Source organism: Dryas octopetala, chromosome 2 (assembly GCF_963921425.1).
Source record: "Dryas octopetala chromosome 2, drDryOcto1.1, whole genome shotgun sequence".
NCBI classification, from domain to species: domain Eukaryota; kingdom Viridiplantae; phylum Streptophyta; class Magnoliopsida; order Rosales; family Rosaceae; genus Dryas; species Dryas octopetala.
The window spans coordinates 27,299,823-27,313,733 of NC_141367.1; the positions used below are offsets into that span (position 1 = coordinate 27,299,823).

A 13,911-nucleotide genomic window follows, 5' to 3' on the forward strand; every position below is an offset into this window, starting at 1 on the left:
TAATGGAAATCAAATAACCAACAAGAAATTAGAGACGATAGTAATGTGTGTAATAAATAGTATAGTTTCATAACCTAAAATCCCAAGCCGTTCTCTATGATTCCCACGCTTCAAACTTTCAGGATTTATCAACTCCCTCCCTCAGTCTCACTCAAGAGAAAATAATTTTTCCTCAATTCGATGAGATTGTTCACATTGTCAATTGGTTTTTTCCGTTTACATGAATAACTAGTCACAGGGTGAAAAGGGTAACCTCATAAACAGAAACACCCTGGCCGTCATATATAGTATTAAGATAATCAACGAATTTTTTTTTTTATTTGCCTACTCCAAACCGGATTGACAGATTAATTTACAATTGACTTAAGGAAAATACAATTAAACACATAGAAAGAAAATAAGAATTGCTCCTCTAGTACCTACATCTACACGCCAAGGGAAGGGAGGAAGGAGACATCAGCCGACATTAAGCCATTTGAGGCATGACGATGCACAAGCTAAACAGCTTTGACATGGGCGATAACCACCAATGATGAACTCAGTTGTTGGGTAAAGCAAATTCAACAAGCTTTACCAAATCACAGACATGGTAATGATTAACATCCTATTTTAAACTAGCCACACAGATTAACATCCTATATAAACTAGCCGTGTGTGGTTGGAAGAACTGTGTAGAAAAAATTGAGTACCACAACAAAATGATTTCCAAGGCCAGTCGCGACTGATGGGTATGAGACGGACTCCACAAGTGAAAAAGATCCCCAGTTCATGTTGACTTGGAGAGTAGATTAACCAACATTACTAAGTACCCTCTAAAATTACTACCATGGATGCTCACTTCAACCAATGATAACCAGACTTGTTAGAGGAAAACCAATAGAGCAACAAACAGCTTCACATTCTTCAACCAGCTAGTAGAGAACTAAGAAGTAATGGTCTTACTATGACAGAAGCATTGTTGACGACGATGACACTCTATATGGTCAGATGCAGCCAGGTTTCTCAAAGTAAAACAAGCAGACAAATGTGCAGACAACTCAACAAGTAGACGATGTGCAGAGGTGCAGAGATGGAGAAGGCGATGAACAGCTTCATCTTCTTGAACCAGCTAACAAAAAAAGTTTATTCAGAAAGCTATGTCGCAGAAGTAAGCAATAAAAAAGTGCCGTATGCAACCAAATAACCAATGTTTCTGGATATTCCAGTTTCACTGAACAATATGCAGGAGCAACGACAAGTAGAAGACTCTGGTGAAGGCAGAGATGAGAACCATTTGCACTAAGATGCAGAAAGCGGCGAAACAAAGCTGTTTTAGCCGAAAATCATACCTCAAATAAAAACAAGTAAACTTTTTAGGAACCTCTAAATGCAAACAATGAAATCTAACCACAAGAACAAGTTCACATAAAAATATATATCAACAAAAATAATATGGCAACTTAAAAGTAGAAGAGGGACCTCTAAGTTTCAGTAAGCTGAAGCGAGAAAGCCGATGCAAAACGGTGTCCAAGGCACCCCTTTTGGCGGCCAAAACAATTTGTAGAAGCCATCAAAACCCAAGTTTCTAACAAAATCCATTGTCACAACATCAACATATCTAACATGATTCTCTTCAGTTCAACCAACCTATCAGAACTACATTATAGCACATATATCATCCTTTCCAGGTCATCCAGCATTTGCTCCACACATTCAAGCTTAATCCCTGCAAAGACAAGTAAACACATGAGCTTGGGCTTACATATAAAAAATTAGAAATCAACAACAAAAAAATAAGCATTAAAATACAACACTCAAAATGATTTTAACAAGTTATACCATCCAAAATACATTTACTTGCTCAAGCTTTTATTTTCATTATTTTGTAAACAGAAACAGCACTCTTTGTACAGCCATGACTTACCCATTGGCATAAGGAGAAACACGACGAGCATGGCGATAGCGAGGAGACCTGCTGTAGGTGCGTCCACGTCGAGGAGGCGTTACGCTACGGCGTCGAGGAGGAGATCTTCTCCTGCGCGGACTATAACTCCTACCACAACATAAAATTTTAAGTGTAAAATTTTAATCCCAAAGTCAACAAACATTAGGACTTCTTTTGTTCCAAACCATCAAACTTGACAGCCACAGGGCAATTAGTACAGAAAAATAATTTGGGTCAAATCACAATAATTTATAAAATATAACAAGTTCCACTTTGTCATATCTAATCTCTGAGTGAGCTGGAAAACAGAGCCCAATATGGGCACAGTGAAGTGCGGAGTTCAAGGAAGACAAAAAAGATACAAATTAAGTCAATCCTCAAGGCCAGTCAAACACTCAACTGAATTGCATAAAGTGGAAAGTAAGCTGGTAATCGAAATCAAGAAAGCATTATTTGCTAACACAAGATGTACGCGTTACAGAGCAAAACAAATATAAAAGCATTTGACGAACCTGCGCCCATAACCATCATAACTGGGACTTCTGCGGAGCCGGCGAGGGGAAGGACTTCGGTGCCTTCCACTACCCAATGCTCGTGAACCAACGCGTAAGCGACATTCTCGAGCAAAATGACCAGGTTCACCACACTCATAGCACTTTAAGTCCTCACCCCCACCACGCCCACGTCCACCACCACCACCACGGCCGCCACCACCACCCTTAGAGTTGTGAGAAAGCTCCACGCGCCAACCATTTTTTCCTGTATAAACAGGAATGGCCGAATGGGAGATATAAACTGAGCGTTTGATGGTTGGAAACAATGAAATCTCAAGCAGGAATAAATAGATAATGATGGTGATGGTCATACAATCACATAACTCAAACACATTACCAAATCCATCTATGGAAGGTGTGGACATGTCTATTGCATGCGCCTCAACATCTTTCTATAACAAAGATAGACTGATGATAACGGACATGCCAAGTTGAAGATTAATAACAGACATCTGAAAATATAATTTAGTACAAAAGGAAAGGCCTTTTGCACCAAAACTAAATGAACACATACAACCAAAAAATAAGGTCAAAAGATAAAATTGGAGTAGGAATGTTGACAAACCATCCAACGCTTGAACTGCATCCAGAGCATCCCTGCGATCGTCAAATTCAACAAATGCATATCCTGGTGGTCTTCGAGCAACCCATACACTGTCATCAATTTTATTGTAAAAGACCAACAGAAATTAAGTCTCTTCAACCCTAAAAAATAATTCTGAACAATTCAAACAATGAAAAGGAATAAAGTATTTAGTACAAAAACCTGAGAAGAACACCGAACATCCGAAATTCATCTTCAAGATCCCTGTCACTCACTCGAGGATCCAAATTCCCAACATAAACCCGAGTCATGGTCGCGATACCACTTTCAACCTAATAAAAAAATATTAATAAAAGCAAAAGTCAGCGAACAAAAACACTTTTCTTTCCCTGTAACCTCCGGAACAAATCGAACTTTTCCCAGAAATTCATCCAACTACTTTACGTCGAAACAAACAGAATCGAAGGTTTGATTCGCGATTTTACAGTCGAGAGAGACACACACAGAGAGGCAGAGAGAGACAGATAGAGAGTTATAGAGAGAGAGAGAGAGAGCGAGCATTGAAGCTTACCTTGGAGAAATCCCTAGGGTTTGTGAAAGATGATCGATCGGACCGAGTAGAAAAAGAGAATTGGTGCTCTGCGCGCGAAATCGCAGAACTAGAATAAACCCTAAAAACTAGTTTGCTTTTGAATTCCTGCTTGGTTTTATAGAGCTTGTATATTCCTCTTTTACTTGTGAGTTGTGACCGTAAGGCTTACATTATAAGCGTCAGAACATTGGGCCCAGGCCCACACTGGCCCACTCTTTGGGCTTCCTATAAAACAATTTGACCTTGATTCTCAATCCCGGCCTTCTAATATCAACTAAACGACATCTCGTTTTAGTGTAGTGGCAGAGCCACAATCCGTGCGACACATGACATATGATTCTCTTTCTCGGCTGTGGTCAGTGTGGAAGATCCGAATAAGCGCCTTGCGAGAATATGTAATGTAACGGAACGGTCAATGTGGTCCTGCCTCCCATGGTCAAGAATTTCAGGTTTCCTTATAGTGTTCAATTTGCAAGTCAATTTTTGTACTTTATTAGTTCATTATTCAACTTCCAACATTGCATTTTGTAATCCAATGTGGAAAAAAAAAAACGCTCTAAAGTAAAGTACAAAGCATGTAATAAGTCATGTAGTGACTTAAAATAATTTTAAAAGACCACATTTTGGTACTACATTATATATTATCTCTCTAATTGAAAATGTATGATCCGCGAATATAAGTAGATTAACTTTTATTAGATAAATAATATACAATGTGGTATTAAAATATAATATCTCCATACCAAAAAAATGTAATATCCCCAACATTATTGTTACGCTAAATATCAAGCCCATCACACTAATTAAGTGTATTGGCCTATCTGACCTCGAGTTAAGGTCAAGTTCTCATAACTATTACCAAGTTAACGTGCCCAAAACTAAATAAAGCATCTCCAATGCAAAATGTTTTATTTAGCACCCTAAAAATAAAATGTATATTATGAAGTTTGAATTCGGAAGAAATTATTTTTACTTACATTCAATAAATTCATCAACACACTCATTTTTACATTTCTAAAAAGTAAATTTTGCTCAAAATATTCATAATTTTTATAATATCTAAATACAATTGTCATCACCAGGTCATATATGATTGTCATTTGGCGACTCGCAGGTTAAGATTATATTTCTTAACCATCTTTCTTTTGTTTTTTTTAAGTAATTTAGTATAATATTATAACAAAAATATTTTAATACTAATTGGTTAGTAGATTAATACTAAACTAATCACCCTTTTGAACAACCACGTTGTAATCTCATAATTTAAACCGTTTATTTTTTAGGCTTCACTTCATGACTAAATAATTTATTATTTAGTTAATTTTTTACAATTATGATATTGGAAGTTTGATCTAATAAATGAACAGTTATAATTATGTTATTAGTCATGTGGTGGGCTCAAAAGAATAATTAACTTATTATTAATTTGTTAATAAATTAACTTTAGTGCACTCATCAATATTGTAATTACAATTTTCACTAAAAAAAGTGAATATGAATAGTAAAATATTAGCGGTAGAATAGAAGATCCAGATCCCAAAAAAATGCCAGCATTGTAGGGAAATCAGTTGGTTAAGCAACTAAATACTAAGTTTGCTTATGTCATATTTGTCATCTCATTTGGCATCATTAAACAGGGAAAATTTATTTTGTTGTTCAATTTCACATATCCCATATGTAGTTTTGTAATAAGGTAATCCCAACAATTAAAATATATGATTATATATGATTATCAGCTATTGGATTGAATCCAACAATTAACATTAAATCATTTTATTTACACTCCACAAGATGTAAATGCATGAAATTGCATATTTTATATGAGCGCAAATAATGCTCTTTTATTAGTAAATTTAAAACTTAATAAACTAGTTAAGGTTGAATCGATTGAAATATGTCCCAAATGAATTTTATTTCGCATTGCAGTGCTCAGACCAAAGTAAACAAAAATAATAATACTAATAAAAAAAATTATATTCATAGGAGATATATATTAAAATAAAGAAAAAAGTAATAAAGATATGGTATGGACCAATAAGAGTTATCCATCTACTCATTTAACCGAAAAGGCAACGGAGATAAAAGGATGTTTTGTTGTCACTCCTCGTAACAATGCTCATTTCCAACTCGTAACTCTGATCATTGTCCTTTGTCGTTGCCGTTATCAGTGGTTTTCAAGCTCTAATGAGCATAAACCCAAAACAATAAATTTCACAGGCAATTATTGGAGCTCAGGACCCCACACCACATCCCATTTTTCCAGACTGCTAGTGGAAACTGAAACCATAGCTAAATCAAACGAAGCGAGATTTTGTGCATGTGGGTTTTGAAGGATTTGTGTAGACATGGAAGAACAAGGTGAGATTGAAGAGAGAAGTGAAGGATTGATGGCAAGAAGTGGGAGTACTGACTCGAGGTGGGTTGATGGGAGCGAAGTGGACACGGAGTCACTTCCATTTTCACTGCCTTCTGAGAATGGAGGAGGTAGAGAAGGGTATGGATCTCTCCGGAGGAGGCTTGTCAAGAAGCCCAAGAGAGTTGATTCTTTTGATGTTGAAGCCATGGAGATTGCTGGGGCTGATGGCCACCATAAAACGGTGAACACAATTACTATATCTAAGTTTCTTAAAATTTTGTGAATTTAGTACTTTTGTGTATTAGTTCTTGTTATGCATGTGCTATTGCCCATTAGTGTTTTCAATTTTTTTCTTTGTTGTGTTAGTTCTTTTTAGATTCATTAACAATTTAACATGGTGTAAGATTTTTGTATATTTGGAGCAAAGTATAATCTGAAAGCTGGAAAGGAAATTATTAGTTTTGACAAAAAGAGGGGGGGGGGGGGGGGGGGGTCAATTTGTTAGTTTTTTTGTAATTTGTGTTTGATTATTTGACCTTTAAGAAGATGGGATATTGCCAATTTGGCATTCATGCCTACCAGTGTATCGAGATATGCAAATGGAGTGATTGAAGTGACATCAAGTATCAATTTCTTCAGCAGTTTTTCCGCTGTTGCTGCATGATTTTGTTAGTGTGTGTTGTATTGTGTTCAGCTTCATGTACCTGGGCCCCTTTTTATCTGTTTAAGTTTGTGAAAATAACAGTAAATTGAAATGGTATCCCAGCTTGGTTGTGTTACTTGTGTACGAGGTCTTTGATTGGATATTTGGTGACCCCAGTCCTCGGAATTTCCTCTGTTCTGCATGTGTGAATCTGCATTAGGTTCACAATGATGAGTGTTTTGTTGCATTGCGCTAGATATACACTATTGTGCCCATTTCCTATCATATTAATCTTTTGGGAGCAATTATAACTTAACAGATGTTTATTTGATTATTTACTATGATTTACACATGTTTGGGACCTAAGAGTTTCCTGGATATGTGAGAGGTTTTAGCTTTGGCAGTGTAGCCAAGAACAATTAATCTGGCTTGTGGAATCCATAGACTAACATATCCTTCACAATTAAGGTAAATTTGTTACAACAAGTAAACAGTACTCAAGTAAATTTTGTAAAAGGTTGTCTATGCAAGAGGGAGCAACTTGTGAATCTTAGTTAAAGATCGTATATCAGCTGAATCAGGATTTGAGAGCAAGTTGGCTTTAAAGTTACAGCAACTAAATTTAATATCATCCTTATATGTGTGCCATAGTATGGAGAAACTGACATGCTTACTTTCATTTCCTCTGTATGTAACAATACGTGGATCTGGAAGTAAATTAAATTAGAGGTCAAAAGCTTTCTGATTATTCAAGAGTTCCAGATACAATGACAAGGTATTCAAAAAGCGTGAGTCTGGTTGCACTAACAGACACCTACTACATTTCTGCAGCCAAAATTAGTTTGTCTTAATACTATAGTGTAAGAAGTTACACTCTGCTGAAGTGTACGTAGTATATCTATTCATCTCCCCCACCCTTCCAAATTCTACTATCCATGTCTTACTAACCTTTATTTACTAAACAGGATCCCTCTACCTGGAGCACTATTGCTTTAGCGTTCCAAACTCTCGGTGTGGTCTATGGTGACATGGGCACAAGCCCTTTATATGTCTTTACTGATGTGTTCAGCAGGGTGCCAATTGAGTCAGAAGTTGACATCCTGGGAGCTTTATCACTAGTGATGTACACAATTGCAATTTTACCTTTAGCAAAATATGTTTTTGTAGTTCTCAAAGCCAATGATAATGGAGAAGGTACGTATTTCTCTTATCAATTTTTTTTTTCTCCTTCTTAGTTGCCAGTAATCTGGTTATATATATATGTGTGTGTGTGTTAACCCAAACACCATGCATGCTTCCAATTGTAGGAGGAACATTTGCATTGTACTCACTGATATGCAGGTATGCAAAGGTTAATATGCTGCCAAATCGTCAGCCAGCTGATGAACACATCTCAAGTTTTAGGCTAAGGTTGCCCACACCAGAGTTGAAAAGGGCTTTGCGTATAAAAGATGCTTTAGAAAAGAGATCATCCTTGAAAACTCTCCTCTTGTTGTTTGTTTTGATGGGAACTTCAATGATTATAGGAGATGGTATTCTAACTCCAGCGATATCAGGTACATGGATGGACATGCTCGAGCAGCTGGAAAATTCATGGCATGAATGTGAATATTTCTAATATTCCAGACTTTATATCTTTGGCATAGCTAGAACCTACATGTACTCAACCAAAAAATAGTTTAAGCTGTAATTAAATGATATTTTCTTCTTAACACTGGGTAAGCCAGATTGTTATATAGATAGGAAATGACATTAACAGCCAGGGATTATGCTAGCTTCTTCTTCCTCTTCCTCTTCTTAGACAAGCAACCATAATTAGGCATCCCTTCATAAACGTTATCATATTACTCTGGAAGTAAAATCTTTTCATCAGACTTGCGAACTGCAATAATGTACACAGTCATTTATAGATGAAGTATAGAATGATAACGTTTTATCTGTGTAGGAGTATACTGATGCGTTTCTTCTTTTTGGTGGTTGCAGTGATGTCTGCTGTGAGTGGCCTGGAGGGTCAAGTGCCAGAATTTGGTACAAGTGGGTATTTATTTTCCCTTTCAAGTATCTGTGGTTCATTTGATTAATAAACTTTTCTAGGATAGAATTGAAAAGCTGGAATGAATGAATGATCATAATGAGTTATGAGCGTGGATGGAACAGTTTCCATTCTTTTCATATCACATCTTAATGACATACATACTTAGTAACTGTGTTGATATCAAACTGAAGTTTATTAGGTGGCCCATTCATTTCCCAAGGGCAGCATGCTTTTTATGAGGCACTGGGTATAGATCATAGACAGTTGTACATCTTGAACCTGCCAGACTACCTGAAAAATCTAATTTTGAAATTTGTTGTTTTCTTTGTAATATGTGCCACAGCACATTGTTAGACAACCACTAAATCTCAAGAGCTTAAGATATTAGGGAATGGGCCAAAAATGCATATCAAGCTAATACCTGCATGTAGAGAGACATATAAGTGTAGCCCCACCTTACACATTGCAAACTAACAAAGAAGTGGGGAATGTGAAGTGGAGGTTTTGAACCTAGGACCTCTTACAAACAAGGCTCAGATACCATGTTAGACAACCATTAGACCCCAAAGCTGAAGCTGTTAAGGAAACAATGCATACCAAGCTAAGACACATGATAACCAATAATTGCATTTGGGACATTATGGCCCATAATCTAATTGTTTTTGTTACAGATGCTGTGGTTGTTGTTTCAATCATAATCCTCGTGGTATTGTTCAGCATACAGCAGTTTGGGACTGGTAAAGTGGGTGTCATGTTTTCTCCTATACTTGCTTTGTGGTTTCTCTCTCTGGGATCTATTGGAATTTACAATCTGGTGAAGCATGATGTCACTGTCCTGAGGGCATTCAATCCTGCTTATATTTATTTTTTCTTCAAGAAGAACGATAGAGAAGCGTGGTTTGCTCTTGGTGGTTGTGTTCTGTGTATAACAGGTATATCTCACATTTAAAACCTTGAGAAGTGCAGCGTAGACTGGCAATATTTTCTGAGTACCTCTACCAGATGAGAGAGACGACCATCTTCTCTAACTAAAACAGATACAATTCTCACATTTGCTTTTAATTTTAGAGGGTAGTGTTCTCTTGCCAAATGATTTAGCATTTTATGTTGCTAAATTGTCAATTTGGATCATTGATAAGGTGAATTTTTGTTTGAATGTATGGGGCCAGATTGGCAAAATGAAAACATAGCATGCCAAATAATTGGCAAGAAAACATTAACTAATTTTAGAAGCGTGATAAATCGGCAGATACACTTGCTACCGTTACTTCTTGTGTATCATAAGACCTGTTTTTGTATACATGATTAAGCAAATTTCTTGAAGTTGGAATCTAAAATCTATTGTATATTTGAAAATTTTGTCCATTTAGCTCAAGCTTGACAGATGAAAGACTGATTACTGCAATCACAACTGTGATAATAAGCACCAGAAAATAAATATGGCAAATCTGATGGCCAGGATACCTTCTGGAATTTTTAGATTAACCAAACAAACTCTTATAGCTGGTTTGAATCGAACTATATTCTGTTTTATTTTACCTTCGTGAAGACCAAGTTGACATATTTGTAGGATAATCTGCTGGCTGTTGCAACTGAACTAGCTCTGCTGGCCTCAATAGTTCTTTCCACTTAGATTCCTTGTAGAAATGTTATAGGGTGTTGAAAAATTATCAACATTGCACATCTGGCAGTGATGTAAAGCAGGAATTTGATTTTTCTGGAAGTTGTTAAAACCCTTTTATAACTGTCATGTGCCTGTTCTGTTGGCAGAGCCCAAGAATAAGATTGTTATTATTAGATAGCCATTTATTCTTCCTTTTACAATTTGTATTATGGATTTATTCATATTCAAATACATCTTTGGTTATGCTATTGCAGGAGCCGAAGCTATGTTTGCTGATCTAGGACATTTCTCTGTACCAGCAATACAGGTTGGCCAATGCATAACCTTTATCTCTCCCTTGAAGAATAGCTTCATAAATTTTGTTTTATCAAAATCCTCCTGTAATCTATACATCTTGCACAGATTGCCTTCACTTTTGTGGTGTTCCCCTGCCTTATCTTTGCTTACATGGGCCAAGCTGCTTATCTGATGAAACACCCTCAGTCTACATCTAGAGTATTCTATGATTCTGTGCCAGGTGACACTTGACAACAACATGGCTACCTATTCTTTTCAATTCCACTCTAATTGTTAAATAAAGTCTCTTTGAATTTGACACCTCATTTTGATACTTCAAGTCCCTGAATCTTTGTGAACAAACAGATAGTCTTTTCTGGCCAGTCCTTGTGGTAGCCACCCTTGCTGCAATGATTGCCAGCCAAGCAATGATATCTGCTACATTTTCATGTGTTAAACAATCTATGGCTCTTGGATGCTTCCCAAGGTTGAAGATAGTTCACACCTCAAGGAGGCAAATGGGCCAAATTTACATCCCTGTTATCAATTGGTTTTTGATGGTCATGTGCATAGTTGTAGTTGCCATCTTTCAGAGCACCACAGAGATTGCCAATGCATATGGTTAACTATCTTCCTATCCTTCTGTTAATTTTTGTCAGAACGCAAAATATAGTCTTTGATTTTAATTGACGTTTGTTTTCCCTCAACACCTGAATATCTAGAATTTTCAAATGCTACTGGGATACTGATGCTTGTATCCTTCACAATAATAATAATGAGTTTTCTTCTGAATTGGACTGGAGTTGAGCTAACTATTACCAACTCTAATCCTGTAATGGTAAATTTGCTAATGCAAGTATATTTTGTTCGTGCAGGCATAGCTGAAGTTGGTGTCATGATAGTGACCACCACCTTGGTGACACTTGTACTGATTCTCATTTGGCAGACCAACTTGTTTCTTGCCTTGTGTTTCCCACTTGTATTCGGATCTGTAGAGCTTATCTACTTGTCTGCGGTTTTATCAAAATTTTGGGATGGTGGTTGGCTGCCACTTGTTTTTGCTACTTGCTTCCTCTGTGTGATGTACATTTGGAACTATGGGAGTGTGTTGAAGTACCAAAGTGAGGTCAGGGAGAAGATATCCATGGACTTCATGACTGAGCTTGGCTCTACATTAGGGACCGTGAGAGTCCCAGGAATTGGATTGTTGTATAGTGAGCTTGTCCAAGGCATCCCATCCATTCTTGGGCAATTCCTTCTTAGCCTACCAGCTATCCACTCTGTTATAGTTGTTGTTTGCATTAAGTATGTGCCAGTCCCAGTGGTCCCTCAGGAAGAAAGGTTTCTGTTTCGAAGAATTTGCCCAAAAGACTACCATATGTTCCGTTGTATTGCCCGATATGGTTACAAAGATGTTCGGAAGGAAGATCACCATGCATTTGAGAGACTTCTTGTTGAAAGTCTGGAGAAGTTTTTGAGGAGGGAGGCACAAGATCTTGCTTTGGAGAGCAATTTAAATGACTCAGACACTGAAACTGTTTCGGTGATGACGGATTCTGGAGTCCCAAGAGGTGATGGGATTGAGGAACTTAAGATTCCATTGATGCGTGATGGAAGATTCCACAAGGAGGGAACTTCACCTACCTCAGAAGAAAGTGCTACTGGTACAGCATTGCCATCTAGTATGATGTCATCAGATGAAGACCCAAGTCTAGAGTATGAGCTCTCAGCTCTTCGAGAAGCAATGGATTCGGGATTTACTTATTTGCTTGCACATGGAGAAGTGAGGGCAAAGAAGAAGTCCTTTTTCTTTAAGAAGCTAGTCATAAACTACTTCTATGCATTCTTGAGGAGGAACTGTAGAGCAGGTGCTGGAAATATGAGTGTACCTCACATGAATATCATTGAAGTGAGAATGACTTATATGGTATGATTTGCTTACCTGATACACAACTGCTCCATTTTATTGATATTTTCTGCCTATTGCAACCTCTATGTGAGACACTGTTATATAATTTTCGCAAATAATGAATTCTCACATCAAAATTGGTTGCCTGTTGCCACATGCATGTTTCATCCTTTGCTGGTTTTTACGGCCTTGACAAATGGTCTCTGTCTTTCCTTCACTTTGTTTTAGGGTTTCATTTTCAACTTGAACCAAGGTAGTTATTGTAACAGCTTTGTTCGGTGTCATTTGAAATAGGCATAAATTCAATTTAGACACATAACTATATATGTTATTTTAACGGGGTCCACGAACTTTCAAATATTTCAAATATATACCTGATTTATTATGTAAATTGAAAAATGAAATTTCATCCATCAATTTATTGAAAGATCAGTTAAATGTCAGCTTGCCTTTTGCTAACGGGGATTAATTGGCAACGTGGCACCAACTCAGCATACATTTCCCGCCAAATGAGCAACACATGTTCACTTGACACGGGCCCACACACCCATCACATTTTTTCCGCTCGTCGAACGCTCTCTTGACCATTTAGTCTCCAAAAAACATCACGTTTTCCCCCAAATTCGAATATAAATCTCTCACTTGTGTTCAACGAGCGAGAAAGAGATGATGAATTTATGGACCTGTGTCAGGGGTTAGGTGGACTTGTGTCGCTCATTTGGCGGGAAATGAGCGACACGGGCCCACAAAGTCTCTCTCTCTCTATTATTATTAAATTGTAGGCCCGTGTCGCTCATTTGGCGGGAAATGTTTGCTGAGATAGCGCCACGTCACCAATTAATCCCAGTCAGCAAAAGCCAAGTTGTCATTTAACTGATCTCTCAACGAATTAATGGACAGAAATTCATTTTTCAATTTAGATAATAGATCGGGTGTATATTTGAAATATTTTAAAATTCATGGACCCTGTTGAAATAGCTTATATAGTTATGTGTCTAAATTAAATTTATGTCTTTGAAATAAGAGTGGAGTGCCACCACACACGACATATGGATGCATTTTTATTTGGTTAAGTGAGGGCCCAAGGCCTAATGCTCAAGGCCCAAGGTAGTTGTTGTAACAGCTTTGCTTGGTGTCATTTGAAATAAGAGTGAAGAGTGCTACCACACACATATGGATGCATTTTTATTTGGTTAAGTTGGGGCCCAAGGCCCAAGGCCCAAGAACAAACAAACAACCCAGCAAAGTACCTTGGTTCAAGTTGAAACGAAGAGTGTAGGGATAGGCACTTTGCATCATCAATTGGATCGGGGACCACTGGACCAGTAGAGTGGGTGGGTCCAGTCAACTGAACTCCACCACGTGTCATAAAAAGTTCATCACGTCGGCCCAAAGGGTGTCAATTTCACGTCACTACGCTAAAACTTTGAGAGTCAAAAGTTAGGTAACAATTA

At 37.4% G+C, this 13,911-nt stretch overlaps 2 protein-coding genes across 3 annotated transcripts; one reads left to right on the forward strand and one right to left on the reverse strand.

Annotated features, from left to right (window-relative positions):
* Positions 1–31: 31 nt before the first annotated feature.
* RSZ21 (RS-containing zinc finger protein 21) lies at positions 32–3,736 on the reverse strand. 2 transcript variants are annotated; one of them, XR_015120312.1, is made up of 7 exons: positions 3,594–3,736; positions 3,245–3,354; positions 3,044–3,132; positions 2,437–2,683; positions 1,904–2,032; positions 1,459–1,705; positions 32–1,108 (listed from the first exon to the last, which is right to left on the reverse strand). XR_015120312.1 is itself a non-coding variant. In XM_086231598.1 (6 exons), exons 2-6 carry the CDS (start codon positions 3,331–3,333, stop codon positions 1,699–1,701), a joined length of 561 nt encoding a protein of 186 aa, XP_086087724.1. In that variant the 5' UTR covers positions 3,334–3,354; positions 3,594–3,736; the 3' UTR covers positions 1,377–1,698. The 2 variants fall into 2 exon arrangements, 1 of the variants encoding a protein (XP_086087724.1); XM_086231598.1 differs by lacking the exon at positions 32–1,108 and having other exon boundaries at positions 1,377–1,705.
* A 2,010-nt stretch (positions 3,737–5,746) lies between these two features.
* On the forward strand, positions 5,747–12,531 carry LOC147295004 (Potassium transporter family protein). Its single transcript, XM_086230335.1, has 9 exons — positions 5,747–6,211; positions 7,579–7,807; positions 7,921–8,169; positions 8,597–8,647; positions 9,320–9,580; positions 10,527–10,579; positions 10,675–10,789; positions 10,915–11,169; positions 11,424–12,531. Exons 1-9 carry the CDS (start codon positions 5,960–5,962, stop codon positions 12,479–12,481), a joined length of 2,523 nt encoding a protein of 840 aa, XP_086086461.1. The 5' UTR covers positions 5,747–5,959; the 3' UTR covers positions 12,482–12,531.
* Positions 12,532–13,911: the final 1,380 nt, after the last annotated feature.

Coding starts and splice junctions, on each gene's coding strand:
- RSZ21 (XM_086231598.1), bottom strand. CDS start 3,333: ATGACTCGGGTTTATGTTGGGAATTTGGATCCTCGAGTGAGTGACAGG. Junction 2,684..3,043: donor TGCAGTTCAAGCGTTGGATG/GTTTGTCAACAT, acceptor CTGTTTATACAG/GAAAAAATGGTTGGCGCGTG. Junction 2,033..2,436: donor TATGATGGTTATGGGCGCAG/GTTCGTCAAATG, acceptor ATGTTGTGGTAG/GAGTTATAGTCCGCGCAGGA.
- LOC147295004 (XM_086230335.1), top strand. CDS start 5,960: ATGGAAGAACAAGGTGAGATTGAAGAGAGAAGTGAAGGATTGATGGCA. Junction 8,170..8,596: donor TCTAACTCCAGCGATATCAG/GTACATGGATGG, acceptor TGGTGGTTGCAG/TGATGTCTGCTGTGAGTGGC. Junction 8,648..9,319: donor AGTGCCAGAATTTGGTACAA/GTGGGTATTTAT, acceptor TTTTTGTTACAG/ATGCTGTGGTTGTTGTTTCA.